This window comes from Tachysurus vachellii, chromosome 1 (genome assembly GCF_030014155.1).
Source record: "Tachysurus vachellii isolate PV-2020 chromosome 1, HZAU_Pvac_v1, whole genome shotgun sequence".
Taxonomy (NCBI): domain Eukaryota; kingdom Metazoa; phylum Chordata; class Actinopteri; order Siluriformes; family Bagridae; genus Tachysurus; species Tachysurus vachellii.
Genome location: NC_083460.1, coordinates 16367704 through 16395203, shown reverse-complemented (window position 1 = coordinate 16395203; position 27500 = coordinate 16367704). Strand labels below are relative to the sequence as shown.

Sequence of the window (27500 nt, the reverse complement as noted above, 5' to 3'; positions counted from 1 at the left end):
TATATATATATATATATATACGTGTGTGTGTGTGTGTATATATATATATATATATATATATATATATATATATATATATATATATATATATATATATATATATAAAAGTATATATAAATTATGTGAATGAAATTTGTGCAAAGAAATGGCTGATTGAACAAAACATAAACAAAATGTATTTATATAGTAATTACAGTTATGAATAATATATTCATGAACTTTTCACGAATCACAGGCCTAGTTTAGGAAGTTATATTTGCATACGCGCGCGCGCACTCGTTCGACCCGCTGAAAAACTTTTCGACCAACCACAGACTGAGTTTGGGGGATGTTTGCATACGCATGCGCACTGCGCGCGTTTCAGAAGCGCGGGACTTCAGTGTTCAGATGAAAGCTGCGACTTGTCAACATTGCTGAGGTAAATAAAGTGTTTTAACTTTATTTAGCGGTTTATTATGTAGATAAGTAACGTTATTTTTAGTTTAAAACGCGACAAGAATGTCGTACATTGACATGTGTCTTCTTTCACTTTAACTGACAAGAAGCTAGCTATGTAAACAAATGGCTAAGTTACTTTGGGCTAAAATAAACAAAAACAAACAACAATTCTACATCCGGGTTTGTTTAGTGTGATTCTATACCCATTCAACTACATCCAAAAAGCTTCTATACTAGAAGTTTAGTGTTTTAGAAATGAAGTAAAAATGGCTTGTATAGTGCTCGTGCAGTGCAAAAGTATTCGCGACCTTTGAACTTTATACTTATCAACACGAAATAAAATGGATTTAAATCTCAAGTCATGAATGTCAAGTCGAGTCTTTTTTTTTAATATTTGTCAAGCAAGTCTCAAATATGTGACTTAAGTCTGACTTGAGTCAAGGCATATGACTCGAGTCCCCCATCTCTGCTACCAGATCAAGGAGCTGTTGTCAAGACAGGACAAAGTTCAGTGAAGACATATGAGATGGAGTTTGGTCCAAATGCATTGAAAATGTCCAAATGTTGCCACGAATATCCCACTAAACACTAAAATCCTTTAACAAAAATCCAATGGAGGGAATGTGGCAGAACTGTGAGGTGGAGGAAGAAACATGGTGGTGGTAGCTTCATATAGACATTTGCTTCTCTGACTAATACTACAAATAGGGAATAGTTACACGGATAAGAATCCCAAATACCGCACTACATAACGTACATCACCCGGTAGCTGTATCTCAAACGAATTCTTATAATGCAGTCAACTTCACTTTTTTCACTATCTACTTGCACATAGTAGTGTGTGGAAAATAACATAACAAAAACAAAAATTTTCCCTCTTAAGCGTTAAAATGGTGTAATTGTGTAATATCTGGACATGTGGCATGTCCGTGTAGGCTATTTACCATCAAACCCTGCTTCGTACTTATTGATTTAGGTGCCCATGAATTTTTTTGTGTGTGTATGTGTAATAATCAGTTTTTCTACAGTTTTTTGTGTGTTTAGGATCTCTTCCCTTTTTTAGTAAGCTGTATGTAATGTTTTTCCTGCTGCGATACAAAAATCAATAATTTTTTATTTTTTTTGCAGTGTTTTATTTAATCCTTGAATTAAAAGGATTCGTGGGTAAGAAATTGACATTGGTTTGCACAAAAAAAGGGGGGTGAAATCAAGCTAAATGTCTCACAGGATGGAGTGGGAATCGATCGGCTGACTTCCTTTCAAATGTGCCAAAGTCATTTTTCTTTTTTCCTCCTACGTGAGCTTTTGTTTGCATTCGTGACGTCCGTCGTTTGTGTTGAGCAGCACTTCAGTCTCTATAAATATAATAATCACAATAGGATAGAAATCTCATTGCAAGGACTTGGATCAGGTCTTTAGAGAAACTGAAATAATAAAAAAAAATTTTAAATTACAGCAGAGACATTCCAGTGCCTGGTTTTGTTAGAAACTGTTATATATTTATAATCTTCATTCCTGTCATTGCATTATAGCAGCTATAAACCATTTATAAACAGCTATAAGTAGTAATTGTTTTATTTATAACGAAACCATGACTCATTAATTCAGTTCACCAGTTTGTGTGTTATTGTATTAATCTAGTGCTGTAATTCTGAATTAGATTTTTTTTTTAAAGATACATCGTGCTCGTGTTATATTGATGAAGAAACGTTCTACTTTATTCCTGCAGTAACATGGAGGATGATTTCAGTCAGTCGCTCACTCCACCCGTCTCGCCCTTTATGGACGAGGAGCTCGGCGACTCGTCCCTCGCTCAGCCTCCATGCTTCTCATGCGCTTTTGAAAAAGGCAGGGAAGAAGCGCAAACTCTGTCGTCAGATGGCTACGTCAGCCGAGGCGTCCTAAAGAGGTATGAGGCCACAGATGTAAACTGCACTGTTGCTCAGGGCATTATGGGTAACTCCCTAACACATCGAATCACACCGCTTATAAAGGCTGGTCATTACAATAAAGAGTGTCGAGTCTTCATATAAATAGTTGCACATCTCCTCTAGGTTGCTGTTGAAGTTGGATCCGGCTCCCTGCGACTTCGAAGTAGACACCGTGGATTTGTTCGGCTTTTCCTGGGTGACGGAGACGGCGTTGCTGGAGTCCACTCAGCTTCTGTTTGGCTTGTTCAGGTGAGTGCAGATTGTGTGAGCAGGCGATTTGTGCGACTGCCATACCCGTCGGCTGTGTCTTAATTTCTCAATCTGTTCGCTCCTTTCAGACAAAAAGTCTTCAAGCTGGGAACTCTGGTTCAGTCGAGCTCCAACGATTTTGGTAAGCAGCATTACAGAAGAATTATCTACTTCATAAATGCACAATTCCAACCATTCATGCGTTCGTTCCTTGCGTCAGTGACATGGTAATGAGTTTATTAGGTATGGCAGTGTTACATGTGCTTTAATGAACAAACCTGCACCTCTCTGTGTGAAACTGAAGAAAACTGATGTCACGCCTCCTTCACTGGGACTGCAAGCCATAAAATATAATCACTTACTGGCATATGCCTATCGTTTCCAGACATTTATAAACATTCAGTTAGCATAGGTGTGATCTATTCGCTCCTATGAACGAATGCCTGTCTGTTTAAAACATTCTCATTAATGTTTTTTGTCTTTTAGGTCAAGCGAGTAGCCTTCATTATGAAGCAGAGGAACTGAGGCAGCAGTGTGTGCTGTTTCTCACCTACATTAAAGTCTTTATTCACAGGTAACTCTTTACATCCTTACAGATCCAGACAAGCTGCCACCACTGGGCCCCTGAGCAAGGCTCTTAATCCTCAGTTGCTCACTTGAATTAAAAAAAAAAGAGAGAGAGATAAAAATGGAAATTTTACAGGGAGTAAACGGGAGTCTTAAGATGGGGAAAGAAACTGACAGATTTCCGTCTGTCTTTTAAATCATGCGAATATGCTGTTCTCCTGATGTCGTCCTCAGGTACTTAGAGGCGCCTCACATGTTGCCGGACGAGTTGTGCCCTTCGTTCTCACACCTGGAAGTGCAGTTTCCCTCCACTTTATTGGAGCAGCTCCTCAGCGTCACGTTGCTCATGGGCAGACTTAAAGATTTACCCGCAAACGTCCAAAGCGCTTTCACTATCCATCACCAGGGAAAGGTACACAACTTCACATTCTTAATAAACCGTCGACCCTTTTAAGCTTAAGCTCTAAATCCGAACGCTGAATGCGTTCTGTAACGACGGGGGTTCTTTCATGTTTAAGGATTTTCATGGAACCCTAAACGGAACCTGTGTATTCACGAGAAGGCAACTGCACAATACGCTCGCTATTAAACGCTTAATGAGCTGAAACCTCTGTTGCTAGGCAACCGAGATTTTAGATAGCTAATATCCAAGGCTAAAGATTTGGACCGCAAGTATACATGACTTTTATATGCAAATAAAGGCACAGTCACTGAGAAAATAAGACACTTGCTAATTGCTAACTGTGATCCAGTACAAAATTAACATGAAATCTGATCAGCAACACTGAACGGCCTGCGCTATCTGCCCTTTTCCACATACATGAGCTCACGGTTGCCTGTGATTGGCTAGTGGTGTTGAGATTGACAGCGGAGAGTGAGTGTCAGTTCATTCATTCATTCATTCATTCATTCATTCATTTTCTACCACTTATCCGAACTACCTTGGGTCACGGGGAGCCTGTGCCTACCTCAGGCGTCATTGGGCATCAAGGCAGGATACACCCTGGACGGAGTGCCAACCCGTCACAGGGCGCTGAGTCAGTTTTGCTTTCTTAATTCCTGACCACAGATGGCTGTTAAGTTGAGCTTGTGATCTCCTGACGATAGGGTTCATGTTTGTTTAACATCCCTGTATCTTTGGTCAAGCTTCAGATGGACATCCTGATGTGCACTAAAATACCTAGCTGCCAAATATACTATTATCTTTTTTTTGGATTTTGAGCTTTGATAACGATTTTCACCGCATCATTTTGTTCTTCAGCTTTTCCCTCCATCATGGCATTTACTGCACCTTCATTTGGACGTCCACTGGTCCATCCTGGAGATCCTGCACATTTTGGGACAGAAAATGACGGGTAATTTATCAAACTTCGGTGAACACTGTGCTGTCATGGCTAGAGATAATATGAATCCCTGTGTAGTGAGTGAAAATTACTACTGAAATAATCAGCTCTTGTACCAATGCACCAGATTTCCTAATATCTGAAACGTGCTCCTTTTTAACCCACAGGTCAGGTTGTGTATGCGCAGCAGTTTGTTGATCTAACAGGGGAAACTCTTACCAGCGTCAGTCTGTTTGAAGATCATCTCAACAACCTGCTGTGTGACCTTATTACTCTGTCAATGAACAAGTACAGCAAGGTGTGTGTGTGTGTGTGTGCAGTGAGGTGTGAACTTGGATTGGCTCAGACACCATTTGCAAGTGGATCTGCTGAGAATTTTTTTTTTTATTTTCATTCGATTTTATAAACGAAATTAATACTTCTGCGTATGTTCCTACATGAAGAGATTTCTTCCCCTGTTCCTCTAGGTGAGACCCACCGAGGCGCTGACGAGCCATCATTATCAGTGTTTGTGCACTAAAGAGATTTGGATTCTTCTTATCCACTTTCTGGAACACCGAAGCAAAACTCTACACACACAGGTACACATATGTGACGCACGTCCATCTTTTAGCCTTCACCGATGTGTTTTTATTCATTCTGCCGACGTTCTACGTAAACTGTGGGCTAATTTCTGTCATTTCGTTACTGTTTTGAATTCGTCAGCGGTCAGTAAAGGTCGTAATTCCTCCTGAGAATTTGTCACTGGTAGGCTAATTTTCCAGTGCTAAAATAACCACAAGAATAGACCATGGCAGCGTGTTACATGCCGCCCTGCTGTCTCTTTAATAAGCTTCAGCTGGTTGCGAATGCAGTTCCTGCGTCATTAAAGGAAAAGAAATGCACAGTATATAAACCCACACTCGTGTTCACTCTACATCATGTACCTGTTAAATTCCATATTGAGCACAATGTTTATTACATTTAAAGCTTTATAAGTACAACAATGGTTTGCTAACCATCAGTAATATCAGCTAGCTAACTATCAGCTAAGCCAGTCTGTTGTAGGCAGGTATCTGGAGTAGACCAGTGACGGATATAAGCCCATTCTGCCTTTCTAATGAAACATAATATACCGTGTGGTGTTTTTGCAGACATTCTGGGGCTACGTGAATGCACTGCTCAGCTCCATACTCAAGGGGGCGCCATCAGGAGTCGCGACACACTGTAAAGACGTGCTCGGCTTCACGTGGTGGCTGATCACGCACCTCGCACAGCTCGGAACGTGCAACCATAACGGAGTGCTTCAGAACGAGGCAAGACATGGACGGGTCTTCTTTTCTTTGTCTTCCTTTTGGTCTAAATATGATTCCCATCAATTCCAGACAATTTTCTGCAGAGTTGATGATAAATGTGAATAAATAAGGATGTAGTTTAACAAATAAATGGTCTTAAAACACAGCATTAGACCCGGTTCAACGGTGGCACATCAACTCTTTATAGTTACTCATTATCATCTTGTCTTACGGTGTTTATTTGCGTGTAACTTGTTTACGTGTCAATAAAAGGTTTCGTTTGTTTTGCAGAAACAGCTGCAGGACAACTGGAGTTTTGTGTGTGTTCTGCTGAAGTCCAGCTGTGACACGAAGGTGTGTTTATACTCCCTTATCGTCCTACACCTCTTGGATTGTAATGTAAATGTAAAATGTAATGTAAATAACGTGTGTCACGTATAGTTTTTTTTTTAAATTAGCAGTTTCAGGAAACTTTCTGTGTCATTTAGTTTATATCATCTGAGATCCAGAGTAGTTTGCAGGCTGTCACTGTGGTCCTAACGATCTACAAAGGCTACAGTGGCATTGGCCCTTTTACTCCTGCAAAATCACAGCAATTTAAGATACTGGAGTTATTTTTTAATAGTTTAAAGAACAACACGTTTTTGGTTGTGGAATGTCAGCAAAATAAGCATTCATCAGTGCTGCGGTATTTGTGTTTATGTATCACGCACCGTAATATATGGTCATGTGTCCATCCGTCTGTCCGTCCAGGCAGCGGTCCAGGAGGAGCAGATGCGGATGTACGTTCACTGCTGTCTGACTCTCAGTATGGTGTGGGCACCCAGCCTCAGTGCCCTCAACACACTTTGGGATTTTTTCAGCAAAAACCTGGTGCGTCACACCTTCTTAAGCTATTTTTAGTATCCTTGTAAATTTCTTAGTTGATGACTGTTTTTTTTTCTATTTTTATTCATATATTTTACGGTATGTCTGCAGAACGGATCGTTCTCAGTCCCCTGGTTAGGTCTGTCTGGATTGGCCAGTATCGGCTCCACCCCACTGGCTCTTTTGGAGCAGGCCAAGAGTTGCTGTAGCCCCGCCCTTCTGAACTCCATTCATCACACCAACCTCTACCGCTCCACCAATTCCTTCCTTATTTTCCTGCGGATGCTGGCGCTGCACCTGAAGCAGGATAATGGCGCCCCCTGGAGGCAGATCAAGGGCAGGTGTGTGTGTGTGTGTGTGTGTGTGCGCTTGTCTGTCTGTCTGCATGTTTGTGTGTGTGTTTGGAATGGAATAAATCTGCATAATGACTTCCTGCTGTTTGGAACGTGAAACACACACGAAGGCTAATTAGCTAACGAGCATGGCGGTTAATTCTCCTTAACGAAGACGCTCGCTTCTCCAGCAGCACCGGGGCGGGAGACGAGCTGGTCAGGATCCAGCACACACACACACAGAGCCTGCGGCGGATTGTGTGTGTTTGTGTGTGTGTGTGTTTGTGTGTGTGTGTGTTTGTGTGTGTGTGTGTGTGTGTGTGTGGCATTAATAAGACCAGCAGGGACAGTGTGTTCAGTTCTGACTCTAGAATCTGCAGCATCTGTTCATCTGTGAAAAAAGCTGTTTGGGATAAACAAACAAAAATAAACAGATAAACAAACAAACAAACAGGTGGGCCAAAAAAGTGTGTTGTTTCTCATTCAGTGTCCGGTAAAGGGGTTAATATACCATTCACATGTGTATACCGTTCAGTTTCCTTTATAGATCAATGCCAGACAAACACAAGCCTTATGCAGCATTATGTTTATCACACTGTTTAAGACAAAATGTGGACATGCAAATAAACTGCTGGCAGCATATGAAAGTCTTGGATGCTTTTGTGAGTTCATGCGCATAAAGTTGCACTACACAAAAAAAAAAATGCTGGTGTGAAATGCTTCCTGTCCCTGATTTGATGTAAAAGAGTTCTGTCATTGCCATGGGTCGCTCATTTTTAACAATCTCACTTAGCTAGTTTACAGACCGATCAGACTCGAGTCAGATTTTGAGTTCCGACGAGGTCGACATGACGGAACATCCTTCTAGATGTTGTCTATCCGAGCAAGGCTGCTTGTTGAGCTGATGATAGACATGAGCTTCCATGCTGCGAGCTCTCAGCACTTTCAAAGCTCCTAGATCATCCGAGTTGTCCAACTCGTTATCTTTTAAGTGCGAGCGACAACACTTTAGAGTCTGATAAGTGATGGAATAAAACAGTCCGTGGTGATCCACTCGGTCTGTCGGACTCTGTGGCGTATTGGTGTCTGTAGGGGGCCGTATTGATTTCTAGTCCCCTCCCAAAGCTGCAGTGAGGGATGTGTGTTTCTGTGTGAAAATGTGTGTGTGTGTGTTCGAATGTCTGTAGAGCTACAGCAGTGTGGTGTGTCTCATTGTTTCTGACATTTAAAATGATCTTTAAAGCCATTTAACCCTCCTGCCCTGGAGGATCTCTCTCTCTATCTCTCTCTCTCTCTCTCTTTCTCTCTCTCTCTCTTATCTCTCTCTATTTGTAACTCTATCTCTCTCTCACTCTATCTCTCTCTCTCTCTCTCTGTCTTTCTCTCTATCTCTCTCTCTCTATCTCTCTCTTTCTATCTCTCTCTCTCCCTCTCTCTTTCTCTCTCTCTCTGTCTTTCTCTTTCTATCTCTCTCTCCTCTCTCTCTTCTCTCTCTCCTCTCTCTTCTCTCTCTCTCCTCTCTCTCTCTGTCTCTCTCTCTCTCGCTCTCTATCTCTCGCTCTCTTCTCTCTCTATCTCTCGCTCTCTCTCTATCTCTCTCTCTCACACACACACACACTCACACACACTCACATTCTCTCACTCCATTTTGGTCTCTCTCTCTCTCTTTTCCCTCTAGAATCTACTCTAAGTTTCACGAGCGTCGCATGGCAGAGCTGTCAGAGAGCGGACTACATCACTTCTTGCTCCTCTTCCTGGTTCTGTCTCTGTGCGCTGATCTGGAGGACGCCACAGACCGCGCCTTCGATCTTTTAGCCCTACGGCTACCCGCGGCGAACGCAGTGATGTCGTGGCGGGGTCGTCTGGCACTGCTGCTCGGGTTCGTGGAGCGCGGTGTGGACTTAGGTGGGGTTGCTACAAGGATCTCCACCTGCTTCAGCAGTGCTGCACGAGAGTTTTACTTAAAGACTACACCTCTGCCGAAGAGGGCAGAGCTATGGCGGTTAATCTCCGCCTACTTGGAAGGTGTGGGCCAGGTGTGGCAGAGCAGCACCACCTTGTGTCTGTCTGAGGAGAAGCTGATTAACGAAGGGTTTAGTCTGCTGCTACCTGCCTGCGGCGCTAAAGAGCTTGACACAGCGCTCGATTTCCTACAGGTGGCACTGACACAGTTACGGTGAGCACACACACACACACACACACACACACACACACATTGTGTTGCATCCAAATAAACTGTCCAAAAGTTTACTGTAGGGTGAATGGTATCAGTCAGTCAGTTAGTTAGAATCTGATTAGCAGCTTCAGGATGGGTCACAGAGACAATTCAGCTAACACGCACGCACACACACACACAGTCATGAATGGGAATGTGATGACCACCATTAGTGTTTGATTGGCTCTCGGACAGAGGCATGTACATAAATCATTGGTCAAATTTTCTTTCCACGCTCGCTAACCAAGCTAAAAATTCCAGAAGCCTACATAATTCTCCGCCCCTTAATTATACGTTAATGGTGTTGGTGCTCTGGAGCTCTGATTTACTTACAGCTCTAATTCCAGAGGTAAGTTCAGATATTGTACTCAATATTAGACATATTTGGTAACTAGTACTGTAGCATGAGGTTGGGATGAATCACAGGGAAGCCTTCAGTTTCGCCTGCATTATCAGTCACTTTTATTAGCGACGCTGACGCTTCAGCACGTCCACCATAATGGAGAGAAACAGGTTTGTACCGAATATCATATACACATTGTGGAAAAACGTTTAAACCCTCGCATCTAGGCACAGCTTGCCCAAGGGTCTGAGGTCATTAGAGGTGCAATCAATCGAATTCATATGAATACGAATCGGCTTGGAAATCGATGTCAGTCATTCGGTCTTGATGATGCTTGGGTGTCGGTGTGACCACGTAACGAGATACGCTTATTCAGGTGAGCGAGAACGTCGAAGCAGGACGTGAGCGGACTGTCGGCGAGCGCAATCCATCAACAACTAAAGAGGGAGAGATCTAGCAGAGTTTCTGTGTTTATAAACAGGAACGAGTTCAGTAGTGCAAAAGTGGATGTTTTTGTACCCCCAGTAGGGGAAGGATTAAGAGGGGTCACAGGTGCTGTGTGTGTGTGAGCGAGAGAAGCACTATGGGGGATTAAGGATCATGTGTGTACTAAGGGATTAAGATGGTGTGTAGGTGTGTATGTGTGTGTTGGGCTGACAGACGTGAAAGGGCCTTTCCAGAGCAGTAAACGAGTTTAATGAGTTCAGACGATAATCAATCGGCTGAAAAGTCTCAGTGGTGTGTGTGTGTGTGTGTGAGATACTATGCATCTTGCTTTAAGGCTGAATGACAACACAGGAGGATCATCGCCTCCCAAAATAAGATTACAAATCCTCCAGCTGCTTAGCCGCACTAATGCAAAGCATCCAGAGAGAGATGCAAGGAATAAAGCCAAAAATGCCCTGATGCGTCTTCTGAGCTGTTCTCTCATATCTTGTTTTTTTTTTTAATTTATTTTTTGTAAAGAGAAACAGTAACAGCATTTCAAGAGTCAACCGAGTGAAGCTGAGATTTATTGTTATTGTGAAATTCGTACTTGCTAATTAGTATCTGTTGTTTATTTCTATAAAAAACAATGAGTAGAGAAAACAACCTAACATTACCTGAACTTTGGGGGGCGTGTTTGTGGGTGTGGCTAAAGATTTACACAGATATGATTATTCCAGTATGTTATAGCAGGAACTAGCTCGTCTTGTGCAACGTTAAACGTAACTATAAATGTATAAAATGAATCTAAAGACTGTCGAAAGGTCGTTTCTTAGCAAATCTAACTCATGAGACTCTACATGATATATATTTCAAATCTGTGCAGTTCTTACAGTTATGTGGTATGTATGAATGACACACTTTTTGTCTCTTCCTGTTTCCCCTGCAGGAGGGTGCAGCAGTGTTCACAATGTACCAGTGCCGCTTTTCCTCCCAATGTGGTTAAAGAGCGCCACCTCGCGGTCGCCGTCACTCTGTGGACTCACTTCTTGCCTTTCCTGCGCTCACTGAGAATCTCACAGACTTCGCCAGAAGAGTTGGCGCACGCCGCAGCAGGTCAAATCTCTGTCATGTCTGATACTGTATAATGTGATGTGCTCTATCATGGAAGCAGTGATTTTGAGTATGTGACATGACGTAACATAAAGCCAGCTGTTTTCTGGGTGTCATTATCGTGTAGTGAGCATCCTGTGTTGTCCTCTGAACACTTTACAATTCAACACCCAAGGAACATTGTGGACATTTTTCCATTCGCTGTGATTGATGTCGGATGTATTCGATGTATATTATTACTCATATGCTTTCTTTGTCTCTTTTTCTAATAGGTTTCACTTTATTAGCTTTGGATTTGCCTAGCTCCGCCCCTCAGGATCTTCAGCCCCGCCCACTCCAGGCCATGATTCAGTGCTTCGGCTGGGACGAGATGCTTCGGCCTGTACTGGTGACGCGCTACCTCAACGCCCTGCTGCAGAATGAGTACATGCATTCTTTCTTTCTTTTCTTTTTTTTCCTTTGAATTTTAAAACTTTATCTCCGTCGCTTAATCGTGTACATGTGTGTGCGTGTGTGTGTGTGTGTGTGTGTAGGGAGCTAGTGCGTAAGATAAGCTCTGCTGGTGACTCCGCCCAGGCTCTGTGTGTGAGATCGTGGATTCGCTGTATCCTACTGCAGCATCAACACAACAACACCGACACACACAACAGAAGATCGGGTACATGCATCTCTAATATTTTGTATGTTTATTATATATATATCATATATTTAACTATAGGATCACTAAAGAATCGGAAACTTTAGCATTTGTGAATTAGTGATACGTGAAGACCGATGCACTATTCCAACAAACCTGGGAAACATGGACATGGAGCAAAAGAAGCTAGCTAATGCCTTGAGGTGAACATTTTATCTCGCTATCTAGCTTTTGCGAGATTTATTGAGATGTGGATTCTTCACCTCAAACCATCTCATATTGGCTGCTTTAAGGCTTCTTCAGTATCTGCTGCTGTTCATCAGTGTGTCATTCTCCGTTAAATCTTTCACTTTCATATGAAATCGACCGCTATTTCTGCCCGAATGCGTCTGGGTGCAGAGAGGACTTTAGAGGAGCAGTTAGCTGAGATGACCGCGCTGATCCTCAGACTACCAGAAGTAGAACCACTGCTTCAGAGAGCCGGAATGAACACGAACGCTGCTACGCAAGAACCTAAAGCTGCCCTGACCTTGTTTATAAAGGTACACACATACATGCTATATATTTCTTCACACTTGTTAAATGAATGACGGTTAGTTCTTTAAGGTTCGTTTGTGTGTTAGTGTGTAGGTCGTGTGTATTGCGGGCTGCAGCAGCAGGCCGAGCGCGTCTCTCTGGTGTGTAAAGCGCTGGAGTACTTGGGCGACATCATGAAGTTCATCAAACCCAACATGGTGAACAAGAGCACAGAAGGGCTGCACATCACCTACTGGACACTAGGTGTGGCACAAAACACATTAGGATTGGAGAAGTTCCCAGTTAAGATTAGCATAACAGACTCATTATGCTGTTTTATCTCCATTTATTACACTCAACCCACCCACTTTATATGATACACATAATCCTGAGGATATTACAGTTTATTTTCGATTCGCTACATGATAGAAATAATTACAGTGATTTTCTTAAACTCATCTTATATTAACTGATCACCCACACTGTCTAATCTCTGATGTCTGATATCTAATCTCTGTGTGTGTACGCACCTGTTCACAGGTTGTATAGTTAAGCACTGGAGCCCCCTACTGGCCACATCTAAAGCTCAGTCTCTTCTTCTACGCATCATCGATGTCCTGCTGCTCCCTCATTCCCTGCTGCAGGATAAAGCTCCGCCTTCTCAGCAGCTCTCCGCTATACGGGACACTCTGCCACTCTACCTGCAGGTCCGTGGTGCTTTGGCTATCTATACGATGTGTGTTTATGTTTGTTCATGATGTGATTGAGCTTTGTTACCCAAACATAATTGTGTTTTCAGGGTCTCTCTGCTGTAGTGGGCGTTTCCCAGACTCAGTTGTCTTACCTTAAGCAGCAGCTGCGTAACGTCATCACTCAGTACCTGAGCCGTTTCCTCCCGACCGCGCCGACTGCCGGCGCAGTAGCCAATCATCCGGTGCTGCTGGCTGGCTGTGAGGCCACGCCCACAACACGAGGGGCTGCACTGAGGAGGACCATCTTACAGGCTCTCAGGTTAAAAGAAATTTCCTTCACTTTTCCTCTCTCTTATTTGCACACAGTTGGAGCGCTAGAGTGAGTGTGTGGTGAAGAACTGTGTTTACTTTATTATACAGATATGCGTTTGTACATCAAATTATATTACTGCAACTCAATCACTACTGAGATCTACAGCGTAATGGGAAGAAGTAGTAACAGGCAGAAAGACAATCTGGAAGCAGATACTCAAACTTGTGGACCTGATCTCGATCTCTCTCTCTCCCTCTCTCTCTCTCTCTCTCTCACACTGCCTCTCCCTCTCTCTCTTGCTGTCTCTCTCCCGCACCCTCTCTCTCTCTTTCTCGTTCCCTCTTTCTCTCCCTTTCTCTGTCTCTCCCTTTCCCTCTCTCTCTCTCACTGCCTCGCTCTCTCTCTCTCTCTCAAACATATATCTCTGTAGGGAAAACTTCCTGCAGTTCAGAGGACACGCCCCTCCTCCTCGATTGGCAGCTGTTCTCACGTTCCTCTTGGAGCTCCTGAGACGTAATAACGATACTGACCCCGCTCTCCTCACTGTGCCTCTAGCACATGTGCTGCGGTGCATGATGCTTGTTAACGAACCACAAGGTGGGACACACACACTCACGTGCACACACACACAATTGTAGCACACCCACAGAGCTGGTGCTCTTCAGAGAACTTCCATTACTGGTTTAAGAGCCTAGACCATTAACATGAGAGTATTAGATATGAGAATTACAAATTAACATTCTGTTGGAAAATGTGGAAAATGGCAGTAAAGTAAAGTTGAGTTCATTAATGTTTCACTGTAAAGTGTGTATTCATGCGAAAAATAAAAGCATATGCAAATATAATCACAAAAAAAACTGAATTCTCCTGTACAAACCCCAGGGACAGAAGGAACAGTGACACATTTTGAGATCATTTCAAGCTTACAGATGTAGACTTTGCTCGAATTTCAAAGACAAGAGTCAGGCAAACCTTTTCATACTGAAACAGATAAAAAAAAGAAATACACAGTGTTATCATGAGTTTTGTTTATTCTCGCACTTTAAAGCATGGCTTCTGTTTCTTGGAACAAAAGCCTGCAAGTCTGAGCAGAAAATAATCTTAAATCCTGGAAACGAATCCTAAAACAAATTTCCGTAACAGACTTGCAATTGCAATTTGTTCATTATGTCAGATTATACAATGAATGAAAATGAAACGAAAGCAAATCAAAGCCACCTCCGTGTTCGTAGCCGCCTCGCGAGAGTAAGACTGAGACATTGTGAGCGACATTATATTCTTTATACCACCAGAGGGCATCAGACAAAACGTTTAACACGAGCTCCACAGAGTAGTTTTCAGTCAGGCTTTCACCACACCAACGCACGGAATGTGCTGAGGCAATCCTGAGCTGCTGTTTGTAATCTGCTCAATCAACTGCTTCCGGCTCTGACACGCTCGTCCATCCGGTGGTGTTTGAAACACAAATGCACACAAACAAATTGTCTTCTGCAATGTATAAAAAAAAACACAGAAATTGTAGATGTATACAGTGTGTGTGTTGCAGTGAAGAAGCTGAGTACAGAAAGTGTGCAGCTAATCGTGGAGAGATGTTCCTCAGCAGGCAGAGAGGAACCGTGCGACCAGCTTGTCACAGTTCTCAGGTTCGAACCTGTTGTTACTACACCAGGATGTAAACATCTGTACTAAAATAGTATGCATTCATGGTAGAGCAAAGTGCGGGACTTTTATTGATTGTAAAAAGCTCATGTGTGTATCGTATGTGTTCCCAGAACGTTTGTAGAGGAGAACGAGGGTGTGTATGAGCTACAGATGTATAGTGCCTTGGAGACAGTAGCAGTCCTCAGTCCGTCGGCCGTGTCGGCTCTGATTCCGGGTCTCTCGCAGAGTTTACGCAACACAGAACAGAAGAGAGGAATCGGAAAAAACACGTCTCTCAGGTAACGGGCGTAAGAGATTAACAGATATTATGTCTCATTTATTAAACAGATACATTCACATTTGAAGGAGCATTTACTTACATCTAAACTTTTCGAGTCGTGAGATAGTCACTACGATTTATGTGGATCACAAATTTTAACGACACCCGTCTTTTCGTGACGATTTAAAAGAAAGCGTATCAAAACATCCCCATGATTGATATGAAAAAAATGGGGGAAGAGATCAGTGTTTGTTAGCCAGTGCTGTGCTGTGTCCAAGCTGCATTAACAGATGATTCACTGTGACTTAAAAGATGCTCTTTCACCATTTAGTCGTCATTTATCCGTTTTTAGCTTTCAGCAAGCTTTGACCTTTATGGGTTTTGTAGCCATGGCTGTCAGCTGAGCTAAGAACACTCTGGTTGTTGGTGTTCAGCAAACATACAAACATTATTCAGTATTAATGCAGGAAAAATAATGTGTCAGAATTTTTTAATTTAAACATTTACACACCGCTTTACTGAAAGTCTGATGAATGACGATGGGTCATCGACTCGTATAAGCAGAAGAACCCAGTCTTGAACTTTAAGAAATGTGGTGATGTCTCCTACCTGACAAAATTAAAACAGTTCATGGTCTCTGTTTCAGAAATGCCTACAGGAATCTTCTGGCACTTTTGGGAGATGCTGGTCAAGCTGAAATAATCATTCTAGAAGAAGATTAACTTTTACTGTCTTTTGTTTCTGCTTTGATTGTAAATAATGTACATAAATTTTCCATTGTACATCTCAATTTTTGTACCTTTCAATAAATATGGCTGTATTTCATTCAGTCTACTGTTACATATGTGTATATATCAAAGCTTCTGATTTTCACAAAGAGCAATAAACAGTGTCCCGTCATAGAGGATCAGCGATGAGGGTGAAGATCTTAAAAGATGGCTTAATGTAAGACGTTTTAGTTTCCGGCATTTGGCAGACACCAGAAGTAATTTAGTAGGTAACAAATGTAGAATACCATCAACTTAAAAGTGCTAGTTTAAGTATTTAGCCATAGTTTGAAGAGTGACTCAGCTGTTCAGACATCTAGAAGAAGTTCATTCCACCATTTCGGTGCCAGAACAGAAGAGTCATGATGTGTACGTTCTTCTTACCCTGAGAGATGGTGGGACCAGTGGAGCAGTGCTGGTAGATCTGAGGGAGCGAGGTGCAGTGTGAGGAGTGATAAGGGCTTTGAGGTGAGATGGAGCTGGTCTGTTTTTGGCTTTGTAGGCAAGCATCAGTGTTTTGAATCTAATGCGTGAAGCTACCGGAAGCCAGTGGAGGACAGAAGCAGTGGGGTGGTGTGGAGAACATAGGCAGGTTGGACACAAGACGTGCACCTTCTGGATCATTGAATTGCGTTAAGAGGATTCCTTCATGAGCTTATTAGAAGAATGTACAAAAGTGAACCTAAAAAATGTCTTTAAGATCGCTGTAATAGTCTGTTCCGTGATCGTGATAAATTATTGGTCTTGCAGTATAACTGTAAGGCTTCTCGGCTGATAATGGCGGTGCCGTTATTGTCTTATGCAGTCGGATGATAAATCATGACGTTGCAAGATCTCTCTTTCCATCAATGTCCGTAACATTAACCCTGAAAGCTTTTATTGATTCTGAGGGTTGGAGACTAATTCCCTGGATGTGATCTCAGACATACCCATCAAATCAGTCTGTTTGTAGATGAACATTGTGTAGAAGAATGTAGCCCTTCTGTTACCGTGTACAGTTTATGTAGAGTAGAATAGAACAATGCCACTATAAGACACTATAAGGTGTTATTTGGAAGATTCCCCCTGTCCATCTAGGCTTTCAGTAGATTAGGAGTGGATTTTTCTTCCCACACCCACACCAGTCCTTTCCGGACACCCCTGGTCTTTCAGCTCGTTTCAGATGAACCTTAATTCATTCAGGTTATTTGATATAAGATCACTGAAGTTACAATTTTTAAACTGGCTATGTTGTATTCAAGCCTGTCATTAAGTGTCTTGACTGCTGCTCCTGCTCCACTGGGGGCAGCTTGATACTTGCCCAAAGGGCCCTTTATTAACGCTTGTTGCAGTTCCCACTAGTTTGACCACCAATAACAAACTTTATGGCCAAATTAGTGGTATAAAACCTTAGAGCCATCATTTATTCTTTTTAAACCATTGTCCACTCAAAACACATGATTGTAGATTAACATTTGTTGACATCCCATCATGGTCCTGTTCTGGTCTGTTTTCACTAAAGGAGAGAAATTTGTATCACATTTACATGCATTTGGCTGGCTTCCAGATTAGGGTTGTGTTAAAAAAAAAAAAACATCTATGTGCTAGAACTAATAGGTCAGGGATTAAAGCAGATTTTTTTTAATAGTGCTCATTAAAGTCTTATAAGAGGAAGGTATTTATTCTTCACTCAAGATAAATTCATGTCACCAGGAATCCCATTCACATGCAAACTTCTTTAACATCTGCGCAGTGCCAGATGTGGCTCTGTAAGCGCGCGCGCGCGCACGCAGCCGCACCCTGAACAACCCCCGAACGCACGCGCATACATTCAAAGAAAACAAACTCTTTTGTTGTTGTTCTTTTGTTGCACTTCAGAGGAATTAATAAGTCTAAAATCGTAACCGAAACCATGCACTTTTCATGCAATTAGGCAGTGCTGTGTGTATGCTGGCAGGAAGTGCAAAACCAGATGAGCCTGTCTGGTGTAGGGGTAATAATAAGCTGGGAGGAGTTACAGTATACTGGGGGAGAGAGAGAGAGAGAGAGAGAGAGACAGACAGACAGACAGAGAGAGAGAGAGACAGACAGAGAGAGGAGGGAGAGATTTTTAGGGAGGGGAAAAAACAAAGGGAAAAGAAAGAAACAAAACAATAAAAGCAGCACGCGCGTTTTTTTTTTGTAGCACGCGCAAGTTTCTGTATTTATTTTTTGGGGAAGAATTACGATATCGGATTCTGCACGGTTCTGAAGTTAGGCTTCTCTTCTATTCCAGTTGTTTTGTTATTTATCCTTCTGAATGCTTCCTGTATCTCTGAAACCGACCATGGACTCCCTGAACGCTGTCTTGCGCTTCTTCACTAATCAGAAGACTAAAATCGGGTACGGTATTATGGCCATCGCTACCATAGGAGGAGAAAGGATCTTCTCTCTCTTGTCCTTCCAGTGTCCGTGCAACGTAAAGCAGAACATGGTGTACGGGCTCACCTACCTGCTCGGACCCGCGCTCGTGCTCTTCACCGTCGGCCTGTTCCTGAGCACGAGTCTTTGGAGACTCTACACAGGATGCTGTCTCAACCCCAGGAAGCTTTGTCCTCACAGGTAAGGAGATCCACACAGGTACATAAACAGCTCAGATCATCATGTGTTAACCATGATGTGATGCTCAGGTGTCCACATACCTTGTGTAATAAAAATAAAGTGAGCAATAATGAATAATAATAATACTATAATTAGTATTCTTATTGTTAATGTTGATTGTTTTCCCAATAACTGCCTGCTTGGTTGTGTCTGTTTGTTTGTTTGTTGTGTTTGCTGTTGTAGGGCCAACTGTGTGGGCTGTTTATCCGTGTTGTTTAACGTGATTGTTGGAGCTCTCGTGGCACCGATCATGTGGCTCAGCATCGCTTTGCTGAATGGTACGTTTTATGAGTGCGCTGTGAGCGGTTTGGAGGAACAAGCACTGGTCAATTGGTTTTGTAAAAACAGGACGAGCACGTGCAAGGACGAGCTGGACAAAGTGCCTTGTGGAACGTCCAACATGCCGGCCTCGGATATCAAGGAGCTTCTGCTAATTCTACACGCCCAGTCTCAGGTAATACTGCTACGAATGAACCGATGCTGAAGAAGAAAGCAGCCTTTATTTTTGTCACATATACATTACAGAACAGTGAAATTCTTTCTTAACATATTCCACGGTCAGAGCACAAGGTCAGACACAATGCAGGGTTAGGGGCCTTGCTCAGGGGCCCAACAGTGGCAGCTTAACCGTATGAGCTACCACTCCCTACTGCTTTGTTTCCCAGTAAACATCTCAGTAGAGCCATTTCTGTCCCACATAATACAAACTTGTATGTAAAAGAAAGATAAAAGTTTCACTTTTTTACGAGACTCGAAAGTAAAATCCACTTTCACATCCACACTGTGGTGGTTAATGGCTCATAATTAGAACCTCAGGGCAGTTTTCCATGGTTATTTCTTTTTACACAATCAGTATAGACAATTAAATTACTTTATCGCTGCAACACTACAGTATTTGTCAGGACACTGTTGGGTTTCTGTATGTAGAACTGTATGACTGTGTTTAGCTGCTGGTGTGCAGGGAGATGGGTTTTTTTGATACAGTGATATTGACTGCCATAGTCACTTTGTACAGTAGGGCATCTCTGTTACCAAAATTACATATAGAAATGTGTATATACCATGACCATGATTGTAATGTGATTGTAATGATTGTAATGATGAGACCGTGATTGTAATGATTTACTTAAAATGTTTATATATATATATATATATATATATATATATATATATATATATATATATATATATATATATATATATATATATATAAACATTTTAAGTAAATCATTACAATCACGGTCTCTTCATGGAGGCTAGTTAAGCACATTTTGCTTTACTAATTCAGACCAAACAACAACGTGTCATGGCGTCGTTGGATGAATATTAGTTTTATCCTGGCCTCTGATTCTTTTTTGAACACTTCCTCTCGTCCACTTCCGCCTCAAAGCATCGCAAGCTGACGTTCGGTAGACGAGATGATTCAAGATTGATGCTACATCGCTGCACACTTCCAGAGCACACATACTTACCCAGATAGCATTTCTCTCCTTGGATGAAAATTGAACTGAATTCCTATTTCTAATGTGATTTATTGGATTTTATTCAAATACAGCTACATCTGAGCTGTCGCACTGTCCTGGCAGATTAGCATAGCCATTATGCTAAGCAGTTAGCCATTGTTTTGCCAGCTGTGACAGTAGACACTTCTGTATTTTTGAGTAACCGGACAATTATTTCATTATTAACGAACAAGTCATAAAAAATTCTCATCGCAAATGATCTTTTCCTCAGATCCTCGGCTGGATCCTGATCATGAGCTGCACTGTGGCCGGTCTGATTGGTACGTGTTACAAAAACTGCCGCTCTCAAGTCAGCTACCTTCAGCTCACCTTCTGGAAAGTGTACAAAGAGAAAGAGAGTGAGAAGTTTGACTCGTTCGTGGAGGAGTACGCCACCCGACTGGCCGAGCGAAACCTCAAGAGCTTCTTCGAGAACAAAGACCCCGAGGATTTTCCTTTTCCGAATCACAAAGCCTGGGAGCATATCTCGGAAATATACACGTACGATCACGCCGAGCAATATTACAGCACGCTGCAGAGATACGTAGAACATCCTAATCGTGACTACAGTCCAGAGAAAATACCACTGGAAATGGAACACAGCCTCGGATAGAGACGAACCGCACAATAGAGTCTACTTATGTTTGCCCGACGAGCTGGCATTGCAGCAAAGCTAGCAAGAAAATAGTCCCTTAAAGTCTTTGTGTTGGTGAGATTTTAAAGCGCTTACTTACCATCTTTTATTTTTTACCTCAGGATCGGCTACGGTGTGTTTCCTCAAACTCCTCAAACGTCCCATTAACTTAAAGCAAAGCACTAACATCTTATTAAACAACTCAGTATAAGAACAATTTCTAATTTCTACTCAGTATAATAACAATTTCTCAGGTTTCATCCTGAATGCTATAATTCAGAGGTGGGAGTAAGTCACACATGCAAGTCACAAGTAAGTCTCAAGTCATGAATGTCAAGTCAAAGTCAAGTCGAGACTTTTTTAATATTTGTCAAGCAAGCCTCAAGTCTCAAATCTGCGACTTAAGTCTGACTCGAGTCAAGTCATATGACTCAAGTCCCCCATCTCTGCTATAATTCGTTCATATTTAATCTGTTTACTAGAATATCGGCCATTTCGGCCCTCCGTCCTTAGAGAACACATTCTACACCGAGTGTCCAATAACCATAACGTTGCGTTTAGGTGAATCTGTTAAAAAAAACTTAAAAAAAGAGTCTTTCTTCTGATAATTTACTTTATACTACACTTCATGTACTATATTTTAGGAAAATGTTTTTATTTCGTATTTTATGCCTGTTCACTTATAACATAATGGATAACAGGAACTTTTCAATTATAGGATGACATTTTTTTAACATACCGAGTAACAGCTGTCTGTTTGGTGTTGGGTCACGTCATGGCATTCTGTCTATGATTATTTTCCCATTACAGCATGTGAGTCTTTATATCACGTCGCTTTCCTTTGGTTATATAAACCCTTTTCTCAGAGTAATGTAGAGATCATCAGATCTCAGTGAAGGATGTTCCTTCATTACTTGTTATAACTACAAACAAATGCACAATAGTTGTGACATCGCTGCCTCCTTTTTCTTGTTAAAATGTATTTTTTGGCAGGAATTTAGATCAAACATGTCATGATGTGATATTTTGTCATGAAGAGTTTAAAGAGTTCCTTTCTGATCTTCTTTGGAGGAACCCTTAAACACACCATGTAGAAACCTTCAACACTGTCTTATTACAAAGTGTTTAGGAAGCTAAGAACTGTTACTATACATTCTGATTGTACGGTAGAAGCCGTCTTAGCTATCCTTAGCCTGCGCGTCTGCCATATTGGATTTGGTGAGGTTCTGCTGTAATCCATTAGCTGTTACACACGTCATGTGTTTTCCTAAAATATATGCACTCTTAATCATTTCGAATAAACCGGACATTTTGCAATATAAAGAGTTTGCGTGAAGTTGTTTGGAGTTACACGTTCTTCCGGTGTTCCCAATGCATTTACATTTACACTATTTAGCGATGCCAATCACAGAGGACACCATGGACACCCCATGGTGAGGCATAATCTCACACACACACACTTTGTAGTATTTTGGCAGACACACTTATCTTACTGAGGGTTGTTCAAGGGCCTAACAGTGATGGTCTTTACCTTACATCTAAACTCACAACCTTCTGATCAGTAGTCCAACACCATGACCACTGAGCTACCCGTTCTCTGCACCATGGACAATTTAGAGACAAGCCTTCAATGGAGTGGTCTTTGGAGTGGAGGGGAAAACCAGAAAACCCTGAGGAAACCTCTGAAGAACAGGGAGAACTCCACACACACACACACACACACGGTGAAGGTGTGAAGCGAATCCTCAACCCTGGAAGTGTGAGGCTAACCTGCTAACCTTAAAGGCATCATGCTCGCCAATGTTCATGTCATGTGTTTTTATTTTCTATTATTTATTTACAAAGGAAATTTTTTTGTTGTTGAAAATTGCTGTTCATTCAAATTAAGCACCAATTGAAGCAAAAACCAAAATCTCAAACATTTCTCTTCATCACATTTCCATGACTGAACAATTCTAACAAACTGAATTTTGCGTGTCCATCTTATAAAATTTTACTTCAGCCCTTAATAATCCAGATTGAATCAGTTCCTTAAAAGAGATTGGTATGTTACGAGTGTTGGTTCACGGTATCATAAATTCATTGCTGTGGGTTTTGTCTCTGAGCATTTAAAAAGAAACACACAGCAGCTCAGGAAACCCAGTTTATAACCGCAGATGTGAAGGAAATGCCAGCTACACTTTCGATCATCTGATGCCTGATTTGCAAACTCAACACCGAGCGTTTTTATAGCTTTTGCGTTACGGTGTATGGATGAGATCCGTGTGATTTCTAAGCATCGGGGAACGATGTTGTTTAACATTTCAGGGGAAGTCATTTTCATGTTTGTTTCATAAATGTGTAATACGGACGTTGTGATTAAAACTTGTCAGGTTTGTTCTGCAACTAAAGAAACAGGAAATCTGGGGATAGGAAGTACCCACCGCGGTGCAGGATTCATTCAGCTGATGAACGTATTAACACTAAAAACTCTGACCAAGTGGAAAATCAGAAGTCAAGAACATATATAGGGGGATGTGGTAGTTTAGTAGTTAAGGTGTTGGACAACTGATCAAAAGGTTGTGAGTTTGAATCCCAGGGCACTGGAATCCCATTTTTCACCAAAAATGGATTTTTTCACATTTTCCTGCCTTCACCTTTTCTCAACCTTCTGTTTGAGCACAAGGATTTTCAGCATTTGTGATGGTTCTTTATCCTCTGAAGAATCGATTCTATGCTCAATGTTCTGAACTCTTCTAGAGAAAGTCAGAACTCTAGAGATTGTTGTATGTGTGAAAATCCCAGAAGATCAAAAGCTACTGGCTCTAACAAACATTTCACGGTTAAAGTCGCATCGATTAAACTTTTTCTTCAATATGATGTTTGATGTGAACATAAACTGAAGCTCTTGACAAGACACACTGCAAAAATTGTTCAGGAAAGCTTTGAGGAACATGAGAAAGATGTCAAAGTGATGACGTGGCCTCCAAATTCCCCGGATCTCAATTTGATCAACAAGGAAGTGTGGAGTTTCTCTGGTGTTAAAAGGAGGACCTAAACCATATTTCATATTATGTCTGATTGGTGTGGGTATTCTTTAAGTTCTCAGTATTTAATTCTAATCTCAAGTAAGAACGTTGTTAATCCAAATATCCTCAGGGGACGTCTGATGCTCCGAACAAATCTTAAATTGAATACAGAGTCTTTGTGGGGGAAGTCCTAAAGTTGTGGGTTCGAGTCTCGGGCTGGCAATACCACAACTGACGTGCCCTTGAGCAAGGCACCGAACCCCCCAACTGCTCCCTGGGCGCCGCAGCATAAATGGCTGCCCACTGCTCCGGGTGTGTGTTCATGGTGTGTGTGTGTGTTCACTGCTGTGTGTGTGCACTTTGGATGGGTTAAATGCAGAGAACAAATTCTGAGTACGGGTCACCATACTTAGCTGTATGTCACGTCACAGAGACTTCCATTAGAAAAAGAAAACAGATTAAGTTGATAAGCTACAGATCTTAATGCTCAGAAACGTGACAGGAAACTGAAATTGAAAACTTTTGATTGGGACAATTGTTTAAAGAGCTCATTTTATTTAGGACTCCTATTCAGACGCCACATAAGATATTTACATGTTTCCCAGAAGACAAAATAATAGTTTATACCAATCGTCTGTTCAAAAGTCCTCCCCCTTAACCTCAACTTCCCTCCACTTTACCTACTTGGGCTTTAGAAGATCACACAACAGAGCAGTCCGTTTAGTGTTACCAAATTCTTCAAGACAAGTTAGTTCCTGTTCTCACTTACACCATATACAGACGTCCCCACACAAACCTGTCTCATTTGACATTCATGAGACCAAAAAACACCACATAACTCACCATATGACTAAGAAGATAAAACAATGTCTGCTATGGATCCAAAATGTCTTGAGTATAAAACTTACTCTTACAAAGTGCCGACACTGGAGACTCCTTCCCTATGTGGTGGATAATCGTCTAAACAACCAAAACAAAACCCATGAAAACTCACCTTATAAACGACTTTGAACAATAATTTTTTTTTATCATTTTATTGTTCCTTTTATATCACGTCTTATTTTGTCTGTCCCTGCAAACACAGAGGGATGTATTTTAGTGAGTGTTATTTATCGATCATCACAGTCACAGTCAGAGCAGCTGTTAGAGAAAATGAATGCACACCTTCGGATTTGAGAACTCATCCTCACTTTGCTCTAAAAACCACAGACTTGTGAAAGAACATTGTGTTAAGTAAGAATGATGAATCACATCATACTTCTACATTCAGAATCCAATCAAAAAACAAAAAAAAAACTGCAATGTGAGCAATTACTAGATTATTATTAACATTTTTAGAGGGATTTCTTTTGCATAGTTATACATGATATGGAGTTCTAGGTTGAACAATTCTTTAGAGTACACACACACACACACACACACACACACACACACACACACACACACACACACACACACACACACACACACACACACACACACACACAAAACATCCCGTTCAGTGAATATATATTAATGCAATGCTGCCACCTACTGGATATATAAGAAATTACGCAAAGGTTCTTTAAGGTTTCTTGAGTAATTAAGGGTTCTAAGCATTCAAAAAAAGCACTTTGAACCATTTTTCAAATAGAATTTCTTTAAACTGAATGTGTTCTAGGGGGCACGGTGGCTTAGTGGTTAGCACGTTCGCCTCACACTTCCACGGTTGGGGGTTCGATTCCCGCCTCCGCCTTGTGTGTGTGGAGTTTGCATGTTCTCCCCGTGCCTCGAGGGTTTCCTCCGAGTACTCCGGTTTCCTCCCCCGGTCCAAAGACATGCATGGTAGGTTGATTGGCATCTCTGGAAAAATTGTCCGTAGTGTGTGATTGCGTGAGTGAATGAGAGTGTGTGTGCCCTGCGATGGGTTGGCACTCCATCCAGTGTGTGTCCTGCCTTGATGCCCGATGACGCAGAGGTAGTTTGGATAAGCGGTAGAAAATGAATGAATGAATGAATGTGTTCTTTGTTTACTAGAGCATACAGATTTACAGCAATACTGCAAACAGGACAAACAACACATACCGTAGGAACTACTGTATGGAACATGCCAACATGCATCCAAAAGAAACAACTACAAGAACTATATAATGCTTGAAAACAAATGTCTGATTTACTGGTACAGTTTTGTCCACATACTAATCACTTTTAAATATTTAAGCATGTTTTCATTTAAAAAAATAGATTTATCATTGAAATGAATTGTGGCGAGGGGGCACGGTGGCTTAGTGGTTAGCACGTTCGCCTCACACCTCCAGGGTCGGGGTTCGATTCCCGCCTCCACCTTGTGTGTGTGGAGTTTGCATGTTCTCCCCGTGCCTCGGGGGTTTCCTCCGGGTACTCCGGTTTCCTCCCCCGGTCCAAAGACATGCATGGTAGGTTGATTGGCATCTCTGGAAAAATTGTCCGTAGTGTGTGATTGCGTGAGTGAATGAGAGTGTGTGTGTGTGTGTGTGCCCTGCGATGGGTTGGCACTCCGTCCAGGGTGTATCCTGCCTTGATGCCCGATGACGCCTGAGATAGGCACAGGCTCCCCGTGACCCGAGGTAGTTCGGATAAGCGGTAGAAGATGAATGAATGAATGAATGAATGAATTGTGGCTTGAATTAAAATATTTAAAACAGATCTGTTTTATGTGTTTAGAGTCTAAGGTGAAGCAATTGACTGGGATTGATGACACTGTAATGGCACTTTCTGTCAGAGACCAGGAACACGTGACTAAAGAATGCACACTATTCTTATTGTCACCTTCATTGTTGGGATGCATCTGGACTGGGATTTGTTAGACTTAATCCACTTTACTTCCTGTTCCAATTCCGGCATTAGGAATTTTCCCTGGTCCTTACATCAAAGTCCTCATCCCTTCTCCTAGATCACAACTTTCCATGTATCAGAAACTGATTTGAGAAGAGAATTAGTTTTCCACACTACCTCCTTCTTTCTGTTCTTCCTCTTGCCCCAGAGGTCTCGTATTCCTGATTAAAGATAATGACAAAGACGAAGGAGAAACATTTAATCCTGTGATTTATTATTGTTTGTATACAACCACACACCCAGGTCAAAGTAATACCTGGAAGACTTCATACTGACTCAGTTCTCTGTTAAACATTTTCTCAAGATTGTCCAAATGTTGGTGAAGGATGCATGAAACTTCTCTTTGCTCTGATGTTGCTTGCAATAATAGACAGTACTCACAGCCTCCTCAGGCAGCAGCCTTACAGAGTATTTGTGTCCTGGCTGCAGTCCATCAAGGAAAGCAGAAAAACTGCCGCGCCTCATATATCCCTGATACAACCAGGTTTTGTTTCAAGTCTCGTACCTGACGACTCGCAGCTCCTAGCCATAAGAAACCCAGCTGTATAATACACTCTGGGAATACTAGGGTCTGCATTTTCACCTTGTGAAACCATACAAGATTTTACAAAATGATAATCATTATCTTTGTACAAGACCAAGGGGCTCGGTGGCTCGGTGGCTTAGTGGTTAGCACATTTGCCTCACAACTCCAGGGTTGGGGGTTTGATTCCCGCCTCCGACTTGTGTGTGTGGAGTTTGCATGTTCTCCCCGTGCCTCGGGGGTTTCCTCCCGGTACTCCGGTTTCCTCCCCTGGTCCAAAGACATGCATGGTAGGTTGATTGGCATCTCTGGAAAATTGTCTGTAGTGTGTGATTGCGTGAGTGAATAAGAGTGTGTGTGCCCTGCGATGGGTTGGCACTCCGTCCAGGGTGTATCCTGCCTTGATGCCCGATGACG

At 42.0% G+C, this 27500-nt stretch overlaps 2 protein-coding genes across 2 annotated transcripts; both read left to right on the top strand.

Moving 5' to 3' along the window:
- The first annotated feature begins 296 nt into the window (after positions 1–296).
- Positions 297–16002, top strand: mms22l (MMS22-like, DNA repair protein). The gene is made up of 25 exons (XM_060874814.1): positions 297–418; positions 2168–2347; positions 2493–2618; positions 2708–2760; positions 3105–3192; positions 3420–3597; positions 4447–4540; positions 4696–4826; positions 4996–5109; positions 5662–5823; positions 6094–6156; positions 6556–6675; positions 6781–7010; positions 8680–9177; positions 10935–11101; positions 11371–11521; positions 11632–11756; positions 12135–12277; positions 12359–12515; positions 12792–12958; positions 13051–13262; positions 13687–13853; positions 14803–14899; positions 15029–15196; positions 15824–16002. Exons 2-25 carry the CDS (start codon positions 2172–2174, stop codon positions 15897–15899), a joined length of 3663 nt encoding a protein of 1220 aa, XP_060730797.1. The 5' UTR covers positions 297–418; positions 2168–2171; the 3' UTR covers positions 15900–16002.
- Positions 16003–17981: 1979 nt separating this feature from the next.
- On the top strand, positions 17982–22022 carry LOC132848794 (calcium homeostasis modulator protein 5-like). Its single transcript, XM_060874800.1, has 3 exons — positions 17982–18524; positions 18747–19017; positions 20298–22022. Exons 1-3 carry the CDS (start codon positions 18223–18225, stop codon positions 20676–20678), a joined length of 954 nt encoding a protein of 317 aa, XP_060730783.1. The 5' UTR covers positions 17982–18222; the 3' UTR covers positions 20679–22022.
- The last annotated feature ends 5478 nt before the right edge of the window (positions 22023–27500 follow it).

Coding starts and splice junctions, on each gene's coding strand:
- mms22l (XM_060874814.1), top strand. CDS start 2,172: ATGGAGGATGATTTCAGTCAGTCGCTCACTCCACCCGTCTCGCCCTTT. Junction 2,761..3,104: donor GTCGAGCTCCAACGATTTTG/GTAAGCAGCATT, acceptor TTTGTCTTTTAG/GTCAAGCGAGTAGCCTTCAT. Junction 5,824..6,093: donor ACGGAGTGCTTCAGAACGAG/GCAAGACATGGA, acceptor TTTGTTTTGCAG/AAACAGCTGCAGGACAACTG.
- LOC132848794 (XM_060874800.1), top strand. CDS start 18,223: ATGCTTCCTGTATCTCTGAAACCGACCATGGACTCCCTGAACGCTGTC. Junction 18,525..18,746: donor AGGAAGCTTTGTCCTCACAG/GTAAGGAGATCC, acceptor TTGCTGTTGTAG/GGCCAACTGTGTGGGCTGTT. Junction 19,018..20,297: donor TTCTACACGCCCAGTCTCAG/GTAATACTGCTA, acceptor TCTTTTCCTCAG/ATCCTCGGCTGGATCCTGAT.